The sequence below is a fragment of the Rhea pennata genome, chromosome 2 (assembly GCF_028389875.1).
Source record: "Rhea pennata isolate bPtePen1 chromosome 2, bPtePen1.pri, whole genome shotgun sequence".
Classification (NCBI taxonomy): domain Eukaryota; kingdom Metazoa; phylum Chordata; class Aves; order Rheiformes; family Rheidae; genus Rhea; species Rhea pennata.
Window position 1 is genome coordinate 141,974,531 of NC_084664.1, and position 19,092 is coordinate 141,993,622.

General features: G+C 33.9%; 1 protein-coding gene across 2 annotated transcripts in view; it reads right to left on the reverse strand.

The window, feature by feature from the left end:
- TMEM67 (transmembrane protein 67) overlaps positions 1–19,092 on the reverse strand; it is a 31,689-nt gene that overhangs the window by 10,083 nt on the left and 2,514 nt on the right. The window contains exons 3-20 of one of the 2 annotated variants that reach the window (XM_062568358.1): positions 18,140–18,233; positions 16,600–16,699; positions 15,998–16,067; positions 15,829–15,903; positions 15,102–15,164; positions 13,106–13,260; positions 12,871–12,979; positions 11,733–11,819; positions 9,678–9,743; positions 7,464–7,620; positions 6,973–7,096; positions 5,747–5,852; positions 3,594–3,650; positions 3,403–3,501; positions 2,798–2,896; positions 2,342–2,428; positions 1,508–1,607; positions 1,267–1,406 (exon numbers count right to left, since the gene is read on the reverse strand). In XM_062568358.1, coding sequence (XP_062424342.1) covers positions 1,267–1,406; positions 1,508–1,607; positions 2,342–2,428; positions 2,798–2,896; positions 3,403–3,501; positions 3,594–3,650; positions 5,747–5,852; positions 6,973–7,096; positions 7,464–7,620; positions 9,678–9,743; positions 11,733–11,819; positions 12,871–12,979; positions 13,106–13,260; positions 15,102–15,164; positions 15,829–15,903; positions 15,998–16,067; positions 16,600–16,699; positions 18,140–18,233 — 1,788 coding nt within the window. The remainder of the gene's footprint in view (positions 1–1,266; positions 1,407–1,507; positions 1,608–2,341; positions 2,429–2,797; positions 2,897–3,402; positions 3,502–3,593; positions 3,651–5,746; positions 5,853–6,972; positions 7,097–7,463; positions 7,621–9,677; positions 9,744–11,732; positions 11,820–12,870; positions 12,980–13,105; positions 13,261–15,101; positions 15,165–15,828; positions 15,904–15,997; positions 16,068–16,599; positions 16,700–18,139; positions 18,234–19,092) is intronic. The other variant, XM_062568359.1, reaches the window with a different exon arrangement.

Genomic DNA, 19,092 nt, shown 5'->3' on the forward strand with positions numbered 1-19,092 from the left:
GAGAAGGGTAACACGTTTGTTATAATAGAGTCCAATTGTGTGATCCAGTGTTATTATTTAAATCATAATTAAAGAAACATGTATTGTATGTATGGAAGTCAATATAGAAGTCAATTTTGAGCAATACGAGAGTTTTCCCTTGTATTCATCAGGTGAAGGCTAAGTCTGTCTGGTTTCTCATATTCCTGGGGAAACAACATTCCAACAAGACAATGAGGATATGAAGATTATCTGGGGTTTCACATATGTTATTTTGAGCCTACTGCGGTATCTTCCATGAAGTCTTCCACTATCAATAGAAAGAAAGGGACTTTTCCAGATGGAAATTCATGGCAGCAATTACAGAGCAAGATGTGAATCACTCTCTACAGGAGTTTCCCTGTAATAGTAAAAGGAGTCTATGAAGATTAATCTCAGGATTAGTTAGCTTTGGGAATACTTGCTCTGTTTTCTCTCCATGCCTTTCCCCTTTCACAGCACCTAAACTGGTCCCGGCTTGTATTTACCAATAGGAAAAAAATGAAGTAGCTAATGAGCAAAAGTTTCTTACTGCATTTAATTTAATAGAAAAATAATACATTTAAAAATATGTATATTAAAATGAATAGAAGTTTTGAAAAATATAATAAACCTCACATAAAAACTATAAGCTACACACTTCGAGAATACACATCAAAGTAAAAGTACGTACCAAACAGTACAGAATAAATAAACCAAAATATTTTCTAAAAGTGAAAGTACACTTACTCATACCCTTAAGCAATAACTGAAGGCATATTGCCTTATGTTATGACATCCAGAACAGCTAGCAACTTTCATTTCCTGCTTTATAAAAGGTCACTCTAGCAAATTAACAAGAAGGAAGCTCCAGTTCAGATAGATATAAATGCTATAGACTGTGGCAGAAGGGAGCCAGTAGGCAAATAACGAATTGAGTGTGTACACAAATTTATCAGTTTCTTAAGCCACTTAGGGTAACTCATTAGCTTAAGAAAAAAAAAGAAAACAAAACCAACACAGGTGTCCAAAGTAATTAAAGGTTGTTTGTTTTTTAAGTCTTTTCATAATGAAATATTGCAAAGACGTATAAATACACAGATATAAATAAAGTGTACCAAATCAAAACACTAACTTACTCTACAAAGTTATATTTTTTCAAGTGAGCCTGAAGGCCCTCCTATTACCATAAAGACTGGAAGAGTTAAAAAATGACTCTTTAGTTACATTGTGGATGTAAATTATAAAAATTAACAACAATAATAATACCTCCAAAAAAAAAAGAACTGCAAACACTTGAAAAAGGGGATTTATCTTCCTCACTGTCTGAATTTCATTCCATTCATTGGCTATAAAATATGTCCTCCATATGCTCACAGGTGCGGCAGTACTTTTTATAACACCTTCACCTAAAAAGAATAAAAACATTAAAGATCTGAAATTTAATATCTGAGAGTAATACCAGAATTTAATTCAAGCTGTATATACAAACAAGTTTATTTTGAGTTACCTTCAACTGCTTTAAGAACTTTCCCCTTAGGTCTTTCCCAATCAATAAAGAAAATATCTACAGTAAGTTGTGAAACCAATTTATGTAATAATTGCAGAGCCTGAGGGAAAAAAGGAAGTATAACTCAAGTAAGCAATAGTATATAGACAAAGGCAAAGAAAGTCATTGCAAGCACATGTTCTTCATTAAATATAGCAAAAAATCCACTTGACTATATTTGACATTGCAACTTTTTAATTTAATTTTGATATATCTTTTTTAAATTAAAAGATTAGAATAATTCTAAGTCATAATAGAACTCATGAATGACACCATAATCAGTCAGCACTAAGATTATGTCCAGAACTATCAGGAAAATACAGCAAAGTAATCAATTCTAGTAATTTGAGTAAGGATCTTACCATAACAGTTTAATCTGTATTATTAATTCCAAATCAATATACTCCCCAAATTAATGAAATACTTCTATATCCCATGGGGAAAGAATACTGACCTCTAAATTCTACAAATATGTCTGAACATGATTATTTTATTCTGTGTTACCCTTCTTCTTGGTCAGAAACTGTCAGTAACACTTCTTTTCTTGATACAATGTTTGTTATTTTACTTGTGTTTATTTACATTTTTATCCTTAAAAGAATAATTACCTTCTTTAAACATTTGTTTCTTTACCAAAAAAAGTCCATTAAAACTATTTTCAAGGAAAAATTACTTGGTTCTTAGAATTAAAATAATTGTTTACTTCTAAGAACTAATAACATGCACTGTACAAGATGTTTAAAAACAGGTATAATGAAAATGTAAAGAAGCATGTGTAAAATGTCTTGAATTTACCTTTAGACTAAAAGCACATCCTACATACGTGACAAAATCTTCTTCTTGAGATGGAAGTGGCAAAAAGACAGAGACAAACTGCTGAGCCTATAATTGAGAGGCTATACTGAAACAGCATAGATGACATATGTAATAACATATCAAGTGCTTAAGAGTGAACATCTTTTGCAGAAATGATCCATATTTTATGTGTAATTTTTCAAATTTGTAAAATATTTTAACTGACTACTAAGCAGACTGCAAGCACAAGGAAATTTAAGGAAAGGAAAAAGCTGAAAATTCAAACACACAGAACATCATGTATAACTTGCCTCAACAGTCTGACCAGAAAGGCAAAAAAAAAAAAAAAAAAAAAGAAAAAAAAAAAAGAAAGAAAAAAAAGAAATGAATTTTTGTTTTAAAATTTATGCATTATTAATAAGTGTTCATAATAACAAAATCTGAAAAAAGACTTACTTTGAAGAACACAAGCCAATAAATCCCTGTGCCCACCGTGATGATAAAGAAAACATTGGCAAGATCTCCAGCATAAAATAGTAAGAATTTCAAGACTGTCTGTAATTATAAAAGAATATTGTACAAACCTGTAAAACTAGAAACTGTTTAACTAACGTATACAATATATTCACATAAAATGTTATGCAGCTCACACTACAGTAAACTCTATTACTGAAAAGTAGCCCCAACGGAATTTTTCTTGTATGTTCACATATTTATGATATATTTAAAATCTGAAACTCCTACTACCTGGTCTTCGTTCAAAGAAAAATTAATTTGAAAACTAGTAAGACAGCTCAACTGATCACATTTGCTGTTTATAAATAGCTGTATTTGTGCCCTTTTAGCAAAACTATTTCCTAAATGACAACTTCAGAAGCCAAAAAAAAGCAAAAACCTATTTCCTCAAGGGATCCTTACTCCCTAGCTCCATGTAGCTAGATTTAAACAATTATAAATTATTTCGGTTACTGTAAGAAACAAAATAGTTATACCATATGATACCAAAGTTCTCCTTAAAGATAGGAAAACATGTCCTTATTTAGGTCACCAGCTATTTATACCTGCAAGTCAATTACAGGGCTTCCAGTACGTCTCTTCCAGCCTGCAGTCTTGAGAAGGGACCATAAAACTGCGAGTCCACCCAATACACCCAATGTGATCTGAAGAGATTGAAAAAATATATGCAGGTATCTTTAAAGAGACAAAATATAAGCAGATCATAGTATCATCAAATTAAAGGACAATTACTTACATCAGTCTGAATCTGAGCCTCTGACTGATTCATCTCATAGTTGACTGAGAAGGAAACCTGAATATTAAAATATGAAAAGTAAGTATGTATAGAAATTCTGAAAAGCTATAAGGATTATAGTCAGTGGTGTTTTACTACTTTTTAGTTGATGCCAGTCCTCATCTAGGACTACTGTAGAGCTGCAGTGTACATCCTCTTCCAGTTACACATACTGACCTGATGTGCTGCAGCGCCAGACTTGGTGCTGGCATGTGCTCTGCCATGCTTAACACAGGAGATAACTGAAACCTAGACAAGATTTTACCAAGGATAATGCTGGGGATGGACCTCCGCTCTGCCCAAGTTAGGAGCTGCACCTGATTATAATCCTTACAATTGTGCATACTTTGCTTCAAAAAGGCATTTTCAAGTGTTTGATACCTTCCCTTTTAACAGTGTTAAGAGCAACTTCAAGTAAATTTAATTACATTAACATGCAAAATTAAAAAGGGAGCTCCTACATAGCTTAGGCAGCAATTTTTTCCAGCATGAATGAAATAAATGTTGTTAAACTACATTATTCTCTCTAGCTAAAATATCTTTCTAACCTAAAACCTAATTTAACTTTTTCTAAAGGAGTTGTACAAGGACTAGAACTTGGTTTTACAATGTTTTGGCCCAAGTCTTTGTCACTGTAAGGATAAAGTTAATGAAGTATTATAAAGAATAGAACTTGTAACTCAGTTTAAACAAACAAACAAAAAGAATCCCCACGCTAATGCACAGTGTCTTGGTTTCCAGAAACATTTGTTCCTGTCATAGTTAATGCTATCACCTTATTTAGATTTGAGACTAAATATGTTCAATTATCAGAAGTCAAGAGTTTGTAGAATTTGTAATGAAGTGTAATGTCTTTTTGTTTTTAAGAGGGCTTTGCATCAAATTTGTTAAATGCATGCAAGATGCATCCAAAATTGACACCACCTATGTAGATCAGACCTACGTGTAGGGAGGAAATCAAAAAATAGCACAAAGTAGACAAACTGAAAACAGTTGTTCTTGCCATCTCCATTTAACTGGATTATATTATAAAAACAGTCCTGTTTCTGTGATTAAATAAAGGCATAAACAGGGAATAAACAGGGAAGAAATAAACAGGGAAGAAGTGTCTCACTCTAATTTTTCGACCCTTCTTATTCTCAGTCTATTCTTCCCTTTCATGCAGCTAACAGCCAGTGAATAGGAATGCTTCCAGCATCAGAAATGTCTAGCTAGATGTCTCTCAGTATTGGAAGCCTGAACCACTGAAGAAGGTTGATAAGCAAAAAATGTTAATATTAGCAGTCTGTGTGCATTTATTTATAGCATAATGATTATTATATTAAACTTAACATTTTATTTATTTTTTTTTAAGCAGTGTGATCTAATAGGCAACCAAGGCATATGAATTGGCCTCTCAGATATTCCCACCTGGGCTACTGCCCATTATCATGGGCAGAAGTAGAAGGAGGAAGCAATACGTCTTTTGCACCTCTCACAGCAGAATTCTCTGGTTTTAAGACAAGGAAGATTCCCAAGCTGGTCTCTAACCCTTGTGGCTACACATTTTGGATTATTCTACTTTAAAACTTAAGAAATCTACTGCAAATAATGAAGCACAGCAGGCAGAACACTAAAGGATGTTCTAGGTTTATTATCAAAATCTTAACTTAAACCACAACTGACCTGAAATGTCTGTATCATAATCATCTCCTGTTAACGTACAACATTAAGAAAAATATCGCATTTTGTGCTTAAATTGCTGCTGCTTTCAATTCACTGCATAAAGGTTATTTTCTGTGCATACATTTTTTTAATTTGCACTCTGGCATAACTTACCATTATATGTACATTATATATACATTACCATTATATACAACCAACTGTAAAATACTAGGTATTTTAATTTAAGAAGGACTCAAATAAGATAAATAATAAAAACAAACCCAAACTGAACAGCTTTGTTTTAAAAGCTTTAAGTTTTAGTGAAATTTTGCAGCTTCTAAACTGCGTAGAACTAGAAATTGCTTATTTCATTTCACATTCGAAAAACCTCGTTCACTTTACTGGAATTCTGACAGAACTAAAAGCACCATGAACAATTCTGTTCAAACAAAATAGCGCAGAGAACTCACCATCACACTCTGTGTGTCAGGGTTTTGGATAAGTACATCCGTGTAAGCAACAGTAATTAGAGGTGGGTAAATAGTTCCCCTCTGAGTAGGGGATGCCAGACGAATACTGCAGAAATACAGAGTATTATTTTTAACCGAGCAAATGGATGGGCTGCTTGGAAGCACTGATTGAAACTTATACTAATAGAAAAATACTAAACAAACAAAACAACATCATCAATAAAATATGAGTTACAAACACAATGATATGGTAATTCATATTTTAAAAGCGACTAGATTATAAAAGACATATATGCAAATATATTCAAACTGGGGAGAATTGTTAATTTGTAACAAAATATCTTATATCAATCTTTAACAAAAATTCACATTACAATAGTTGCAAATGAAGTTAATTCCAAAGATGACTTTTCTCAAAATTTTACACAATTACTTTTTCTTTATGTAGTTTAAATCTCTAGCATTATTGTTTTTTCAATGGTTCTCCTAGGATACCTGAATGATCCTGATTTTTTGAAATAATATAATATGTAATTTTCAACAAATAGTAGATTAAATGAATCTTAAAGATGATTATCTGTATGGCCCAATAGTCCTTGCTACTCATAACTAATAAATTGCAAAGAAGTGCAGTAAGTACAAGAGAGATCTCAATTTTGTTTAGTCATCTCAGAGAAAGATATTACGTTAAGAAGGAAAAAAAGTTCTTCCAGAACATGTTCCACTTGAGGTAAAGAAGCAGTAATGAACCTAAGAGGTAATCTCACAACTGCAGTTAAATGATTGCAAGTCTATTCTGGATTGTATGACAATATTTATAAGCAACAGCTTGTAGAAATACTCCAAAAGAAAAATATGTTGTATGAAACAACATCTGTACATAGTCAGCAACAGACACATTGGAAAAGAGGAGTTCTGAGGCCTCTAGAACCACCAGCTTCCAAAAGGTGATTGAATGTCTGTTAATTTCTATGCACAGTCTAATCCAACTTGAAAGGGAAGTAATCACAGTATTTTAACCCCTCAAATCAGTATTATGTTCTCTTACTTAATCATCAAAATAACCCACTCTTGCTATTTTTATGTATACAATGGGAAAAGCAGCAAAAAAATGTATTAGAAACACCACAATAATAAAACTTTCCTTTAAGAGGCAATAAAATACAGATTGCACAAGATAGGTTTAATTTTATCTGTCTCACCATATATAGTATGCATTTATTCACCTTAGTGTTATTTTGCTAGCAATTCGAATTATTCTTGGTAGTCTTCCCAAATCGTTCTCTTTTCCACTTAGTGCATCCACCAAAAAAAATCGACGAGTCAAAAGCCAGCTGTTCATATTGCTGCCTTTGAAAAAGCATGAGTAGAGTCACGTAATATTTAAAAAAATGTAATTCAGTAACAAAAGAAAGAAATCTACTAAAAGTGATAAATATGATTGTATTCAAGATGTAAAATGATTTATTTTCAATATAAAAATATATTATGAAGTTAGATAATCTTATATGGGAAAATTATTGGGCCAGTGTATGCAAACAAAGCTTGCACATAATACTATACAATCTTGATCACAAAATATTAAATTCTTAAAAGAGGAAAGTTATGGTGGATATATCCACCACATCTTTAAAAACAAACTCAATGATTGTAATTAATACAAATGCTTTGAAGGCATTTAGATTATTTCACAGAAATGTTTCTATTGCATTCTTACCTTTATTCACAAACATTTCATTATATTGAAGATTCAAGTTTAAAACTGGCACAGCCCAAAGATACTGCTGTCCCTCAGCATCATTATATTCAAGGAATACATCATAAAAGACTGGATTAGCAAAATCCAATAAAATCTTTGAAACTGAAATTTTGCACTAGAGGAAAATAAAATGTTAGAATAAAAAGATCAGTTTAGCCATTTAATTATTCTTAATAAGTTGTAGATTCTTCCCCTATGAAATTACTGTGAAATCTGTCCCATGTACTTTGCAGAAGACAAAGCATTTCAGCTATGTATAAGCAATTAAGAAGTACTCTTGATATTACACAAAGCTCTTGGAAATGACCACAATTGACCAGAATGACTAATGCAGAATTAAAATCTGCTAATATTCTATTTTCAATAGATTAGGAAAACATATCCTAGGAAATGTCACAGACATAAAATTTGAAACAGAATAAACACTAAAGACAAGAAATCAGAAATGAAGGTGGATAGGTTATTTTGTGTATGACTACATGCAGTCCTTAAACTGTCATATAACATTTCAACTGTACTTTCTCTAAAGCCGTGGGAAAAAAAAAGATGTATACAGTCCATGAAAATAATTATATGAAAAATACTCAGTAATACTCAGTCAATATTTACAGGTTTACAGGTTTAAACCCAGCAATAATAACTATTGTTAAATCTTAACAACAGGTTCTACATATCAATATAGTAAACACAAAACTTCGGGGGAAAAAAGGCACAAAAAATATTAACCAATCTAGACTAGTTTAATGATCCAAATAGAAAATAAGTTTCTATATTGTCTGCTGTGCTTAAATACAGATTAAACAATTTTATCACTTACAGTGATAAGTAGTTATAAAGTAAAAAAAATTAAAAAGATATTTGTCAAAATTATTTGGTAAACCTTGTAGTTTACAAGGACTAAAGCTTTGACAGCTACTACACTACAGAACTTTCACATTATCCAAATAGCAGCAAGAATAAATGTATTTTTACACTTCAATGTGGGGAATGGTTTTGAATGTAAACATGCTAATTAATAATATTAATGGGTAAATAAGTTTTAGATATTGTGCACACATAGAGAGTGCACTCTTCATGCACACATACAAGAGTTTTATACAAATAAACTAGCTATTCTCCCCCAAAAGACACTATGATTTCCCTTTTTAACATGTAAGTGTCAAAACTAATGAAGCCTTATTGCAGGCATAGCTGTGTCCATGGCTGACTGACTTTGGCATCTAAATACATACAAGCTCAAGTTTTATCACTGTAGGGACCATTAAAACTGCTCTATCTCCTCTGGCTTTGCTGGTGTTTAATAAGTGCAAACTTCCAATACAACTTTTCCCAGAGTTTCTTCTCCTGAGTCATCTGTTTGATTAAAACTTCTAGGAACTTCATTCTCCTGAAGATGTCAATCTCTTCATTAAATTTGCTGAAGACTGAGGGGGGATCTGATCTGATCTACCTGAAGTGAGGGGGTCAAGGGGACGGGGACAAACTCTTTTCAGTTGTCCCATGTGACAGGACAAGAGGCAATGGGCAGAAATTGAACCACAGGAAGTTCTGCCTGAACATGAGAGAGAATTTCTTCCCTGTGAGATTGACAGAGCACTGGAACAGGTTGCTCAGAGAGGTTGGGGAGTCTTCTCTGGAGATCTTCAAGGCCTGCCTGGATGCAACCCTATCTACCACGCTCTAGGTGACCCTGCTGAGCAGGGAGGTTGGACTAGATGATCTTCAGAGGTCCCTTCCAACCTTACTGATTCTATGATATAAAAGAGTTAATCAGGATGATTGAAAGGCATGGCATGATTGATAGACCTTACATCTTGTTTCTGTATGCAACTTCGCCAAGACAGAGGCAGGAAAATTAGAAATTAAAACATCAAAATTAAGGCATTATGTTCTTCCATTGGTAAGTCAATAGTCTCACTTGTGCAAGTGACAGCTTCATTTTTTGGCAGTCTGATGTAGTAAAAGTTTTGTGGCATCTATTTCAATAGTTAACAAGCACATTTATTTCACTCAAGTATTAAGAAATTAGAATAAAGAATAGCTGCACAAGAAGAAAGTCCATCTTGCAGCTTGAAATTCAATGCCTGAGGTCTTTCAATGAGCACTGAATTACTGATGACATGTAAACTGACTTAATTGGAAATTCATTATAACATTTTCTCTCATACTTACATTTTGTTCATAAGTTGTTCCAAACACATAAGCTGCATTCAGTTTAGTTTGAGTATCAGGACAAAGCTGAACAAGACATATTAATAATTAGGCTAATTCAAAGGTAAAATTTTCTCACAGCATGAAATATTCACAGGTACCCTAGGCAGTTTATGCACTCACAGTTCTAATAAGATGCATTGAATTTTATTCTGTTTTGTTTTTAAGAAGAGATAGATTGATTTTGAAAAGAAAACACAATTACTAAAATAACATTAATATTCTTAAAATGATGTTTTAGCTTAGTTACACTCATGTACTATTTTGCAGTTTTGTCACTGAACTTCTAGAAATTTGGGGATTGGAGCATCCAACCAGGCAAGAATAGCCTTTTTTGGCACTGAATGTTAAATGCACAGTGCTGTGCTGCCCTAAGCTTTACTAGGGCTTCTGTTAAACGCAAGAATCCCATGCAAAGAGAAGTCCACATTCACCTTTTCCCCTTCAAGCTAATATTTGCAGAGTTATCGTAGAAAACAAGATTTTTTTTTCTTTTTCAGTATAATTTTTTTCTGCAAAGAACAGGTCATTTGAACAGAACACATGAAAAAAAGGCCAAATTCTAACTAAATGAGGACTGTACTTAGTGGAGGGATAACCAATTTTCCAAAATGAAAGCACGTCTAAGTTTCTATGAAACACAATCCAATTAGAGTGCAATGGAAATGCCAGGAATTGTTACAATTTTGCACTGATGTTGTACTGTCACATCTTAGTCATGCATAATCTTTTGCATTTAAAAAGGCTACAAATGGTACAGCTATTCCTTTCACATTCATTTCTGATAGCCACTAAAAGCTTTGCATTTGGGAAATTAATGTGTCCAAACAAACCCTTAACATCTCCATCAGAACATCTCATTTTCTATGCATAGTAATAGGCTTAATGACCTGCTCTTTTGACACTAGTTTTCCTTTAAATTTGGGAGGCAGATGCAAGACAGTTCATCCTGAGAGAATACTGAAAGAAATAGCAGTCACTGCCATTTCCTGAAACTTAACTGCTCTTCTGTAGATACACTTGAGTAGTATCCTTGCTCCAAGAAGCAACACAAAGAGCTTAGAAAGGGGATAGACAGTTCCTAATTGTTCTGGGCATTATTCCCATTGCTGACTGCCTAGGGGACTGCTGAGAGTGCCTAGATCACCACTGGATTGCTAAAGAGATTATAGCCTGTGTATTTCACAGCTGCAAGTTTCTGCTGAACTGTTGGGCTAATTACTATTGCACTTCGTACTTGCATCTTCACTGCACTTTTCACACCCTAGACAGCAAACTATTGCTGAAGATGAGTATGTGTGTGCCAACGAAATCAAAGGGTCCACGGATACTGTGAATCTTCTTTCTAGTGCTCCCCCTTTCCATGTCTCACACTAAGTTTTACAACTTTATGCTGTGAACAAGCCAGGCAGATACTGGCTAAAGTGTGTGTTTTATACTTAAAAGCAAAAGAAACAAACAGCAGCAGCAGCAACAAAAAAAATGGTTTGGTACTCAAGTTTTCCTATTTCTCTTGTCAGTAACATAACTACTGATATGCTTGGCATCCCCCTAATGTATGAGGAGTACAAGTAATAGCATCCGATAGATCCATACTTCCAGAATCTTCTGTGGAAGTACATGGACTGAGAGCTAAAGAATACACTTTTCTCATCAACAAGAAGGTGGCTAATAATAAATTATGTACACAAGTAACTAACTGTATGCTGAATGCAAGAAAGAGGTAGTAGCTAAGACAGGTTCTAAATGAACACTGTTGCTTTCCAGAGCTTTCCAATATTCAAAATTTACATTAATAAAAAGAATAAGGGCAATGTTGCTGTGTTTCTACATCTGGTTAAGGGGAGAGATCAACTTGAGCAATAATTAAAGACTATTTTCCCTAATCTAATTCTGTTGTTATATTAAGGTTGAACTGCCACTGTAGTTATTAAACTCCTGGCTTTTCTCTTAACTTGGCTAAAGGCAACCAAAGTATCACAGTATCAACAAAAGGTAGTTAGATATCAAACCTACCTGTAAGACTCCTCCTTCCAAACTCTGCCACTTCAGAAAGTTTCCTGCTGCATCAAATGAGGCTGCAATAAATTGCAGCTTTATATCCTGATGGCAAAAAAATACAAAAAACAAATAAAATTGCCATACCATGGACCCATACATTTTAGGGACCACTGTCTCATAATTTGATGTTTCCCTAGAACTCTTTGATTTTATATGTTATGGTAGTTTACTTTTCTAATATATTTTTCAACTCTTTATACCTTCACTGAAAATTGAAATGAAAATTTTGGGCTGGAGTGATATACTAAATATATCTCTAATACAACTCAACTTGCAGAGGTCTGTAACAAAAACATTAAAGTTGGTATGAATGAAGTATGAACGGAAATACGTGCATGTAAGCACCAGAAGTAACAGAAGGCAAAGGGTTAAACAGCCTGTACTGATAAAGCACACTGTGTCCAGCAATAAAACTGAAGAATGTGCTGTGATAGAACCATGGCACAGACAACTTGTCAGCAAAAGAAGCTGCACCTTGATGCCAAGAGGACTGCAGCAGAGTTACAGCACATCACATATACAATCTTTTTTCCTATTACTTCACCAGGAAAACAGGCAATAGCTACGAAGATGTAGATATTTCAAACAAGGAAAAAAAAATGAGGAGCTGCAGCCTTCCCTATTTATGGAAACTGAAGTAAGCAAGATTCTGGAGCACAAGTCAATGCTTTATCAACTCTTAACTCCTAAAGGGCATAAAAGATCTGCCCAAATAACAGTTCATCACTGCCAATCAAGAAGAACCCCCAGGGACCTAATGATTTAATAACTGGCATCTCTGATTCCCTGCACGACACACAGTTTGATCCTGGCCGCAGCACTTAGGCTTGCACATCCTGGCCTTACAAGTATGTGGCTGTTGAGTCTTAGCAAATGAAATCTGTGAGTCAACGAATGCAAGTCAGTAAAATCACCTGTATTAGAGATTTTGTACATAAATATCGCCTTCTCCTTCCAAAAGGTCTCACACTGGGTTTTGTTACACTATTTTCCTAAAAATTATCTTTAGTGAAGCCATATCTACAATATCTTTTCATATTATTATGTCCCCTTCCTAATCTCTGCTTCCCCGTGTCTGCTACCCAACACCTACCTTATTTGTTCCTTTAAAACTGAAGCTTGTAGGAAAATGTGTTTTCTCGAGCACTTGGGATGCTAATCCAGGCTGATCACCATAATATAGCCATGGCAAATTATGTCTCCTAAAAACAATTACAGTCTGTTTTCTCTAAAGGAATATAATGTTTTATATGTTTTACATTAAAGACATTCAGAATACTAATTTCTATAAGGCATTTTTATTACAAAGTGAGGAAGAGGTAACTTACCAGAAGGATATTGAATGAACAATGCCTAGCCTTGCTGTGTTGGCATAAATATACTGAAACAAACCACAGGCATCAGTACTTGAAGAACTTAGTGAGTTCATATTCATCACACACATATTTCCAAGAGCTTGGCATGCTGTTAGATTGGAGTACAACTGCAGTAAAGAAACACAAAAACACATACCAGTACTTGTATAACCTTCCTTTTGGTGAGGCATTTATAAAATTGATGTTATCTTTAATAAGCCATTTCTAAAATCTTGATTTTCCTTGAAGGTGATTTGTTTTGTTGACACCTAATATCTTCCTCCAGCTATTCAGGCTCTGCATTTTTCTAATCTAGAGATGGCAGTATGAAATCAATACTGTTACAATACATAAGACACACTGACTTTCAGAGTTTATTTTAGTTACAACAGTTAGATGCTACAATATGATAGAAATCTCAAAATCTGTTTTTAAAAAAGTGAAGTAAGAATCAAAATCTTTAAACCTCTCAGGTTGCATGACAAAGATGATTCCATCACAGATCTAAGATTGACAGCGTATTACAGTTGTCTACACAGTAAATATCACCTTTTCAGTACTAGTACACACCCTGTTCTGTTGTTTATAAACTGCTGCATTTATATATCAATGTTAAATTTTGATAGACAGACTACTGCCATGTGACAGGCAGAGGTGATGCCTGGCATCTGTGTGCAGGTGCTTTTTTGTGTCTCAACCCAGTCATTGCACATGCATCCAGATAGCACCTCTGAATTATAGAATCAGTAAGGTTGGAAAGGACCTCTGGAGATCATCTAGTCCAGCCTCCCTGCTCAGCAGGGTCACCTAGAGCGTGGTAGATAGGGTTGCATCCAGGCAGGCCTTGAGTGTCTCCAGAGAAGGAGACTCCACCACCTCTCTGGGCAACCTGTTCCAGGGCTCCGTCACTCTCACAGGGAAGAAATTCTCCCTCACGTTCAGGCGGAACTGCCTGTGGTTCAATTTCTGCCCATTGCCTCTTGTCCTGTCACATGGGACAACTGAAAAGAGTTTGTCCCCGTCCCTTGACCCCCTCCCTTCAGGTACTTATAGACATTGATAAAAGAGTTGAGCAGGCAAGCTAAAGCAGACAGAGGATAAGCTTAGAGAACTGATGAGTATGGTCTTGGTTTGTGGGAATGAGGGAGTAAGTAGGTGAACACATACTGCGTATAAGGTGGTGAGAAAAGATGGGCATGAGACATTAAAGTCCAAACCTGAGGAGAGGAATAATGAATAACAATGAGGATGTACAATAAGAGAGTTGATATCAAGTAGGTAGAGGTACATTCCTCTGCAAATCTGCATGGTCTTGCTGCTGCAGGCACTCTTCCACCCACCGTTACTGCCATCTACAACTGTATGATGTTAAATAACACTTGCATACATGAATCAGAGCAAAGCCAAAAAGGATAGTTCGTTCTACGGTTTTTCTTTTCTATCATGGAACACAATGATTAACTGAAAGCCCTCAAGCCAGCTGTTAATCAATACGATGTGATAAGTAAATTTTCTGACTGATCCCAATACATTCAACAGTTCACCAAAGTACTGACTACTGCAGCATTTTTGTTTGTTTTTTTTAAAAAGCAGGGTCACAGGATTTAAAATTATTCCTTATTAAAACTTCTGATTTAATTCGTTTCTTCTAGTTATACACATGGTCTTCTACAAGACATAACCTTATGTGTCTATTATTGACATAAACCCTCTCCGTTAGCATCCATTCACCTTGTGAAGTTTTCAATTGTAACGACTTGTATTAACACCGACTAGTGCCTACTCTTCTTTCTAAATATTCTGAATATATTCTCTTTGTTATATGCTGTCATCACTTCAAAATAATATTCTTTAAAAATAAGCAAGTTAACTTCCAACGATTAAAGCCCCATGTCTGAAGTATTTTAAGATTTATCACAAGAGTATTGCTCTATATAAAAGACAAACTTCAAACATATTAAAAACTCACCCAACAGGCAGAGGCTGAGGCTTGCAGGTTTTTCAGAAACCATGCTGATATCAGTGTTACACCCTGTAAATAAGGAACTGTTTCACTGTCTTTGTTCAGAACAATTTACGCCATGCGTAATAATCCGAGAAACAGTATGTCAGCCAAATGATGCACTAATTTTTTGTAACAGTTTTTTGTCATGGGAATGTCAATCAAACCAGACCAGGTCAAAACACAACTGTAATGCAATAATTTGCTTTATTTCACTAAATTAGACAAAATACACAGGATCGGAGTGATAAAACTTAAGCTTTGAACATGGATTCTGTGACAAAGGAGTTTACTACACAAGGTAAGTGCTAAAAATTTTAAGGCTAAAGTGCTAACTCTGTAGTAAACTTAAATCATGACCAAGTTTGCCAAATTCATTATTTACAATCTGCTCTTTATAACTACTCATATTCGAACTAAACGTAGCTTTCAAATATACTGCAAACAACTGAAAAGACATTTTTTCAATAAAATATTATTTAAAGATTAAATATTTTCAGAAAGTAAGACAAATATTTGCTTTCAGGACAACTGAAGACTATTTTTTCTTGCTTTCTTTTCAATAGGGTTCTAATTCATTTAACAACAAACTATGTGCAAAATTGCTTTTAGAAATAGACTTTAAAGACGTACTGAAAATAAAAAATGAGAATGCCTCAGAATAAAAAAAAAAATTCAGAATAAACACACTTACTATCTGTCCAAAACGAACAGTTGCAATTCCCTTTGGGGGCAAGTTTTCACTAGCACTGAAACATAATCCCCCAGTCTGAAAAGGTAAAAATAGAAAAAGTAAATTTATACATTTGTCAAGATAAGATTTGTTTTCTGGACATCAATATAAGAAGCCTTCTTGTACTTACTAAAATATTCGGGCTGCTACAGTCACAAGACTTGCTTGCATTGATGAATGTTTTTTCACATCTTACACATCTATAGATCACAAACATGAAGAAAGCATTTAAACTGTAGTTAAATATGAGATTTAGTACTTAGTGAAAACAGATTACCAAATCTGTCTTCCAAACAAGAAAGGCCTGGTAACACAGTGAGAAATTTCCATAGTTAGAATTGAAATGCAAAAAAACAACAGTACCAATTTATTTCCATTGTCAGTCAAGTAGCAAAGAAATAAAAGAGTAAATTATCAAAATAAGATTTTGTTTTTTGTTTATGTTTCCAATTCAAAATCTGCTCATACTCAGACTGAAACAAAGAAATGTGTAGTCATATAAAGACTTAAGTGAACAAAATGATTTTAATATGAGCTTCTAACTCACTGCTTTTAAAACTCTCACTAAGCATTAAAAATGTACACAGTAGATGCAAAAAAAAAATATTCCTATTAGTCAGAAATATTTATATTCTGTCTCACAGATACAGATTGTTCATAAAGAGTATTCCATTTAAATATCAGATCGTGACCATTTCAAATTTATCAAACAGAAGGAACAAGAGTACTCACCTATTTCCTAAGGCATCTGAAGCAGAGAAGGACTGCTCACTTCCATTACACTGTATACATAATGCTTCATTTAGCAAAATGCCATCTATAGTTCTTTCCACTAAGTGGAAAATAAAAGCAACTGTTAAAATTGTATGATGCACAGTGTGTCATGCAGGTTAAAAATAGTGCTAAAAAGAAAGTATCTACATAGATCTCTGAAATAAATGCAAAGATTGTATTTCTAAAAAATTCTAGAGCACAACTTGAAAATAACATCCACTATAAATGCATATGCATATATGTATAAAAGATACATGATGTTTATATTTATGCACGTGCAGTATAGTTTTAATGAAAAAAGCATTATTTCATGTCCAGCATTGCTGTTCCTTCAAGACTTCATTGCAAAGCTAAAACATTCAAAACATTTAACTTACAAATTATTAAAATATTTTAATTTTCATCTGAAATGCTTTGTGAAATTTGTCACAAACTCAAGTTGCAAAACTGCATCTTTCAACAATCGTATCATTTGTCAAGAGATTTCAAGTCTCATTATGAAAAAAGACCTACAAATAACATCAAAGAACTACAGTACTGATGTTCTGCAGGTAGGAAATATGAAATCAGCTTTATTTCAGTATTTTACCATATGATGTGGAATGTATTTTTTAACTCTCATGAAGCTTGGAGGAAAGGGTATGGTATTAACTTTTTAAAAAATTCTAGTAAATTTTAAAATTAGCCACCTGGAATACAGCAGCTCTACAGTACAATCTTTTAAAAATGTAAACAATTGGACAATGCTTTGAAATATTTATTCAGAGAGTTATATGGAGACAGAATGTCTTTTTGATCTTGTGTAACGACTAGCGAAATAATAAGCTCCTGGGTGGCTTTTTACATCCTTGGTAAAAAATATACTTTGCTCTCAGTTCGATACTATGAAAAATAAGCAAAAATACACTTAACACAGACAGTAAATTAATGTTAAAATCAATTGTGTATGTCCACTGAAATGCATTTTCAACTATTAGAGAACCTCAAGAAAGAGTCACAATATATGAAAGCATATTTCAGGGAAGCACAGATACAGGGACATGCCTCAGGAAAGCATGAAATGTACTGATTTTAATCCATGGTAATTTGCTTGCTCAGGTTGTTCTGTTCCACCCACTAATGTATCTGCAATTGCTGTACTGAGAAGTGCTTATTCATTATATGCATCAAAGCATTTTTATGTTTCTTTTTTGTCTATATTGACATTGTTTTTGTCTCATTTTTAACTTCTCCCTCCAACACCAGCCAGCTTAAAGGAAGTGATGTATTGCTATTCATTTTGAATTTTTGCATAATAGTTTTTAATGCAATGAATAGCGATACAGATTATCTGCTGTCTTTGAGAAATGAAGTTTCAGACAAAAAGCAATGTCTCATTTTTAAACTAGAAATGTAAGCATATGTTAAATTTCCGTTGTTGTTTAATAGCAGAACACGTCTTAATAAATCAAATAGCAAAATAAATAGTAATATTTCAGAATTTGCAAATGTTTCTTACCTAATATTTCATTATTGAGGCATTTACATTTTCCTTCTGAAGTTAGACCTTTAGGACAGCTAATACAATTCCACCCATCTTTAGTAACTCCACTCTAAAATAAAGTTTATAATTATGACAGTTTTCTAAAAATCACCAAATACCCGTGAAAAATGACTGATGTAGATGTTATTTACTGGAAAATGTGTGCGTGTGTGTGTATATACATATATATATAAACATCCATAACATTACTGTAGCTTTAAAGCCAAAACAGGCTAAACAATCTGGCAAAACAAATCCCTGTGCAGAGAGAATAAACAGATGTTCTTAAGCTTTTCTGGAGATACTAGCTGGAAGGTAAGAGTTAGTTAAAGGTGCTAGGTTTACAAAAGAAATAGAGGTTCTACATTCAAAAAAAAAAAAAAAAAAACAAACCTCAATAAATGCAACAGCGTGGAAACAGTCATATTTACCTATACCTACATAGAAGTACTGGAAATGGAAGAGTCTTAAGTCAGGCTCCAGCAATTCATATAGTTGCATGAAATCTTGCACATATCCAAAGAGCTCTCATGCACACTTATGTTATCCCATAACCAGCTGGGCTAACATATCAAAACCGAGGAGGGAGATGAAGGAAATTTATCATGCTAAGGTGATATAGATCCTATTCCGCTCTCTATCATCTTTTTATCTTTGCATGAGCTTTGTCCTAGGATCAAAGATGATTGACCGCATTACAGGAAAAAGAAACAGTAAAAAGATCAAAACATGAATGGATATCCCTCAAAGTCTTTCTAAAGTAGCAAGAAGATGATGAAAAGGAGGGGGGAAAAGGCTACCTTACCCAGATAGTCATTAAGCACCTCACTTACCCAACTAAGCTGATCTCTTGAGAGTTTTTCTTATTGGAGAGAAAGAAGTACTCTAGAAGCCTCTTACTTTCAAGAGCTGTTTTTGGTAAAGAAATA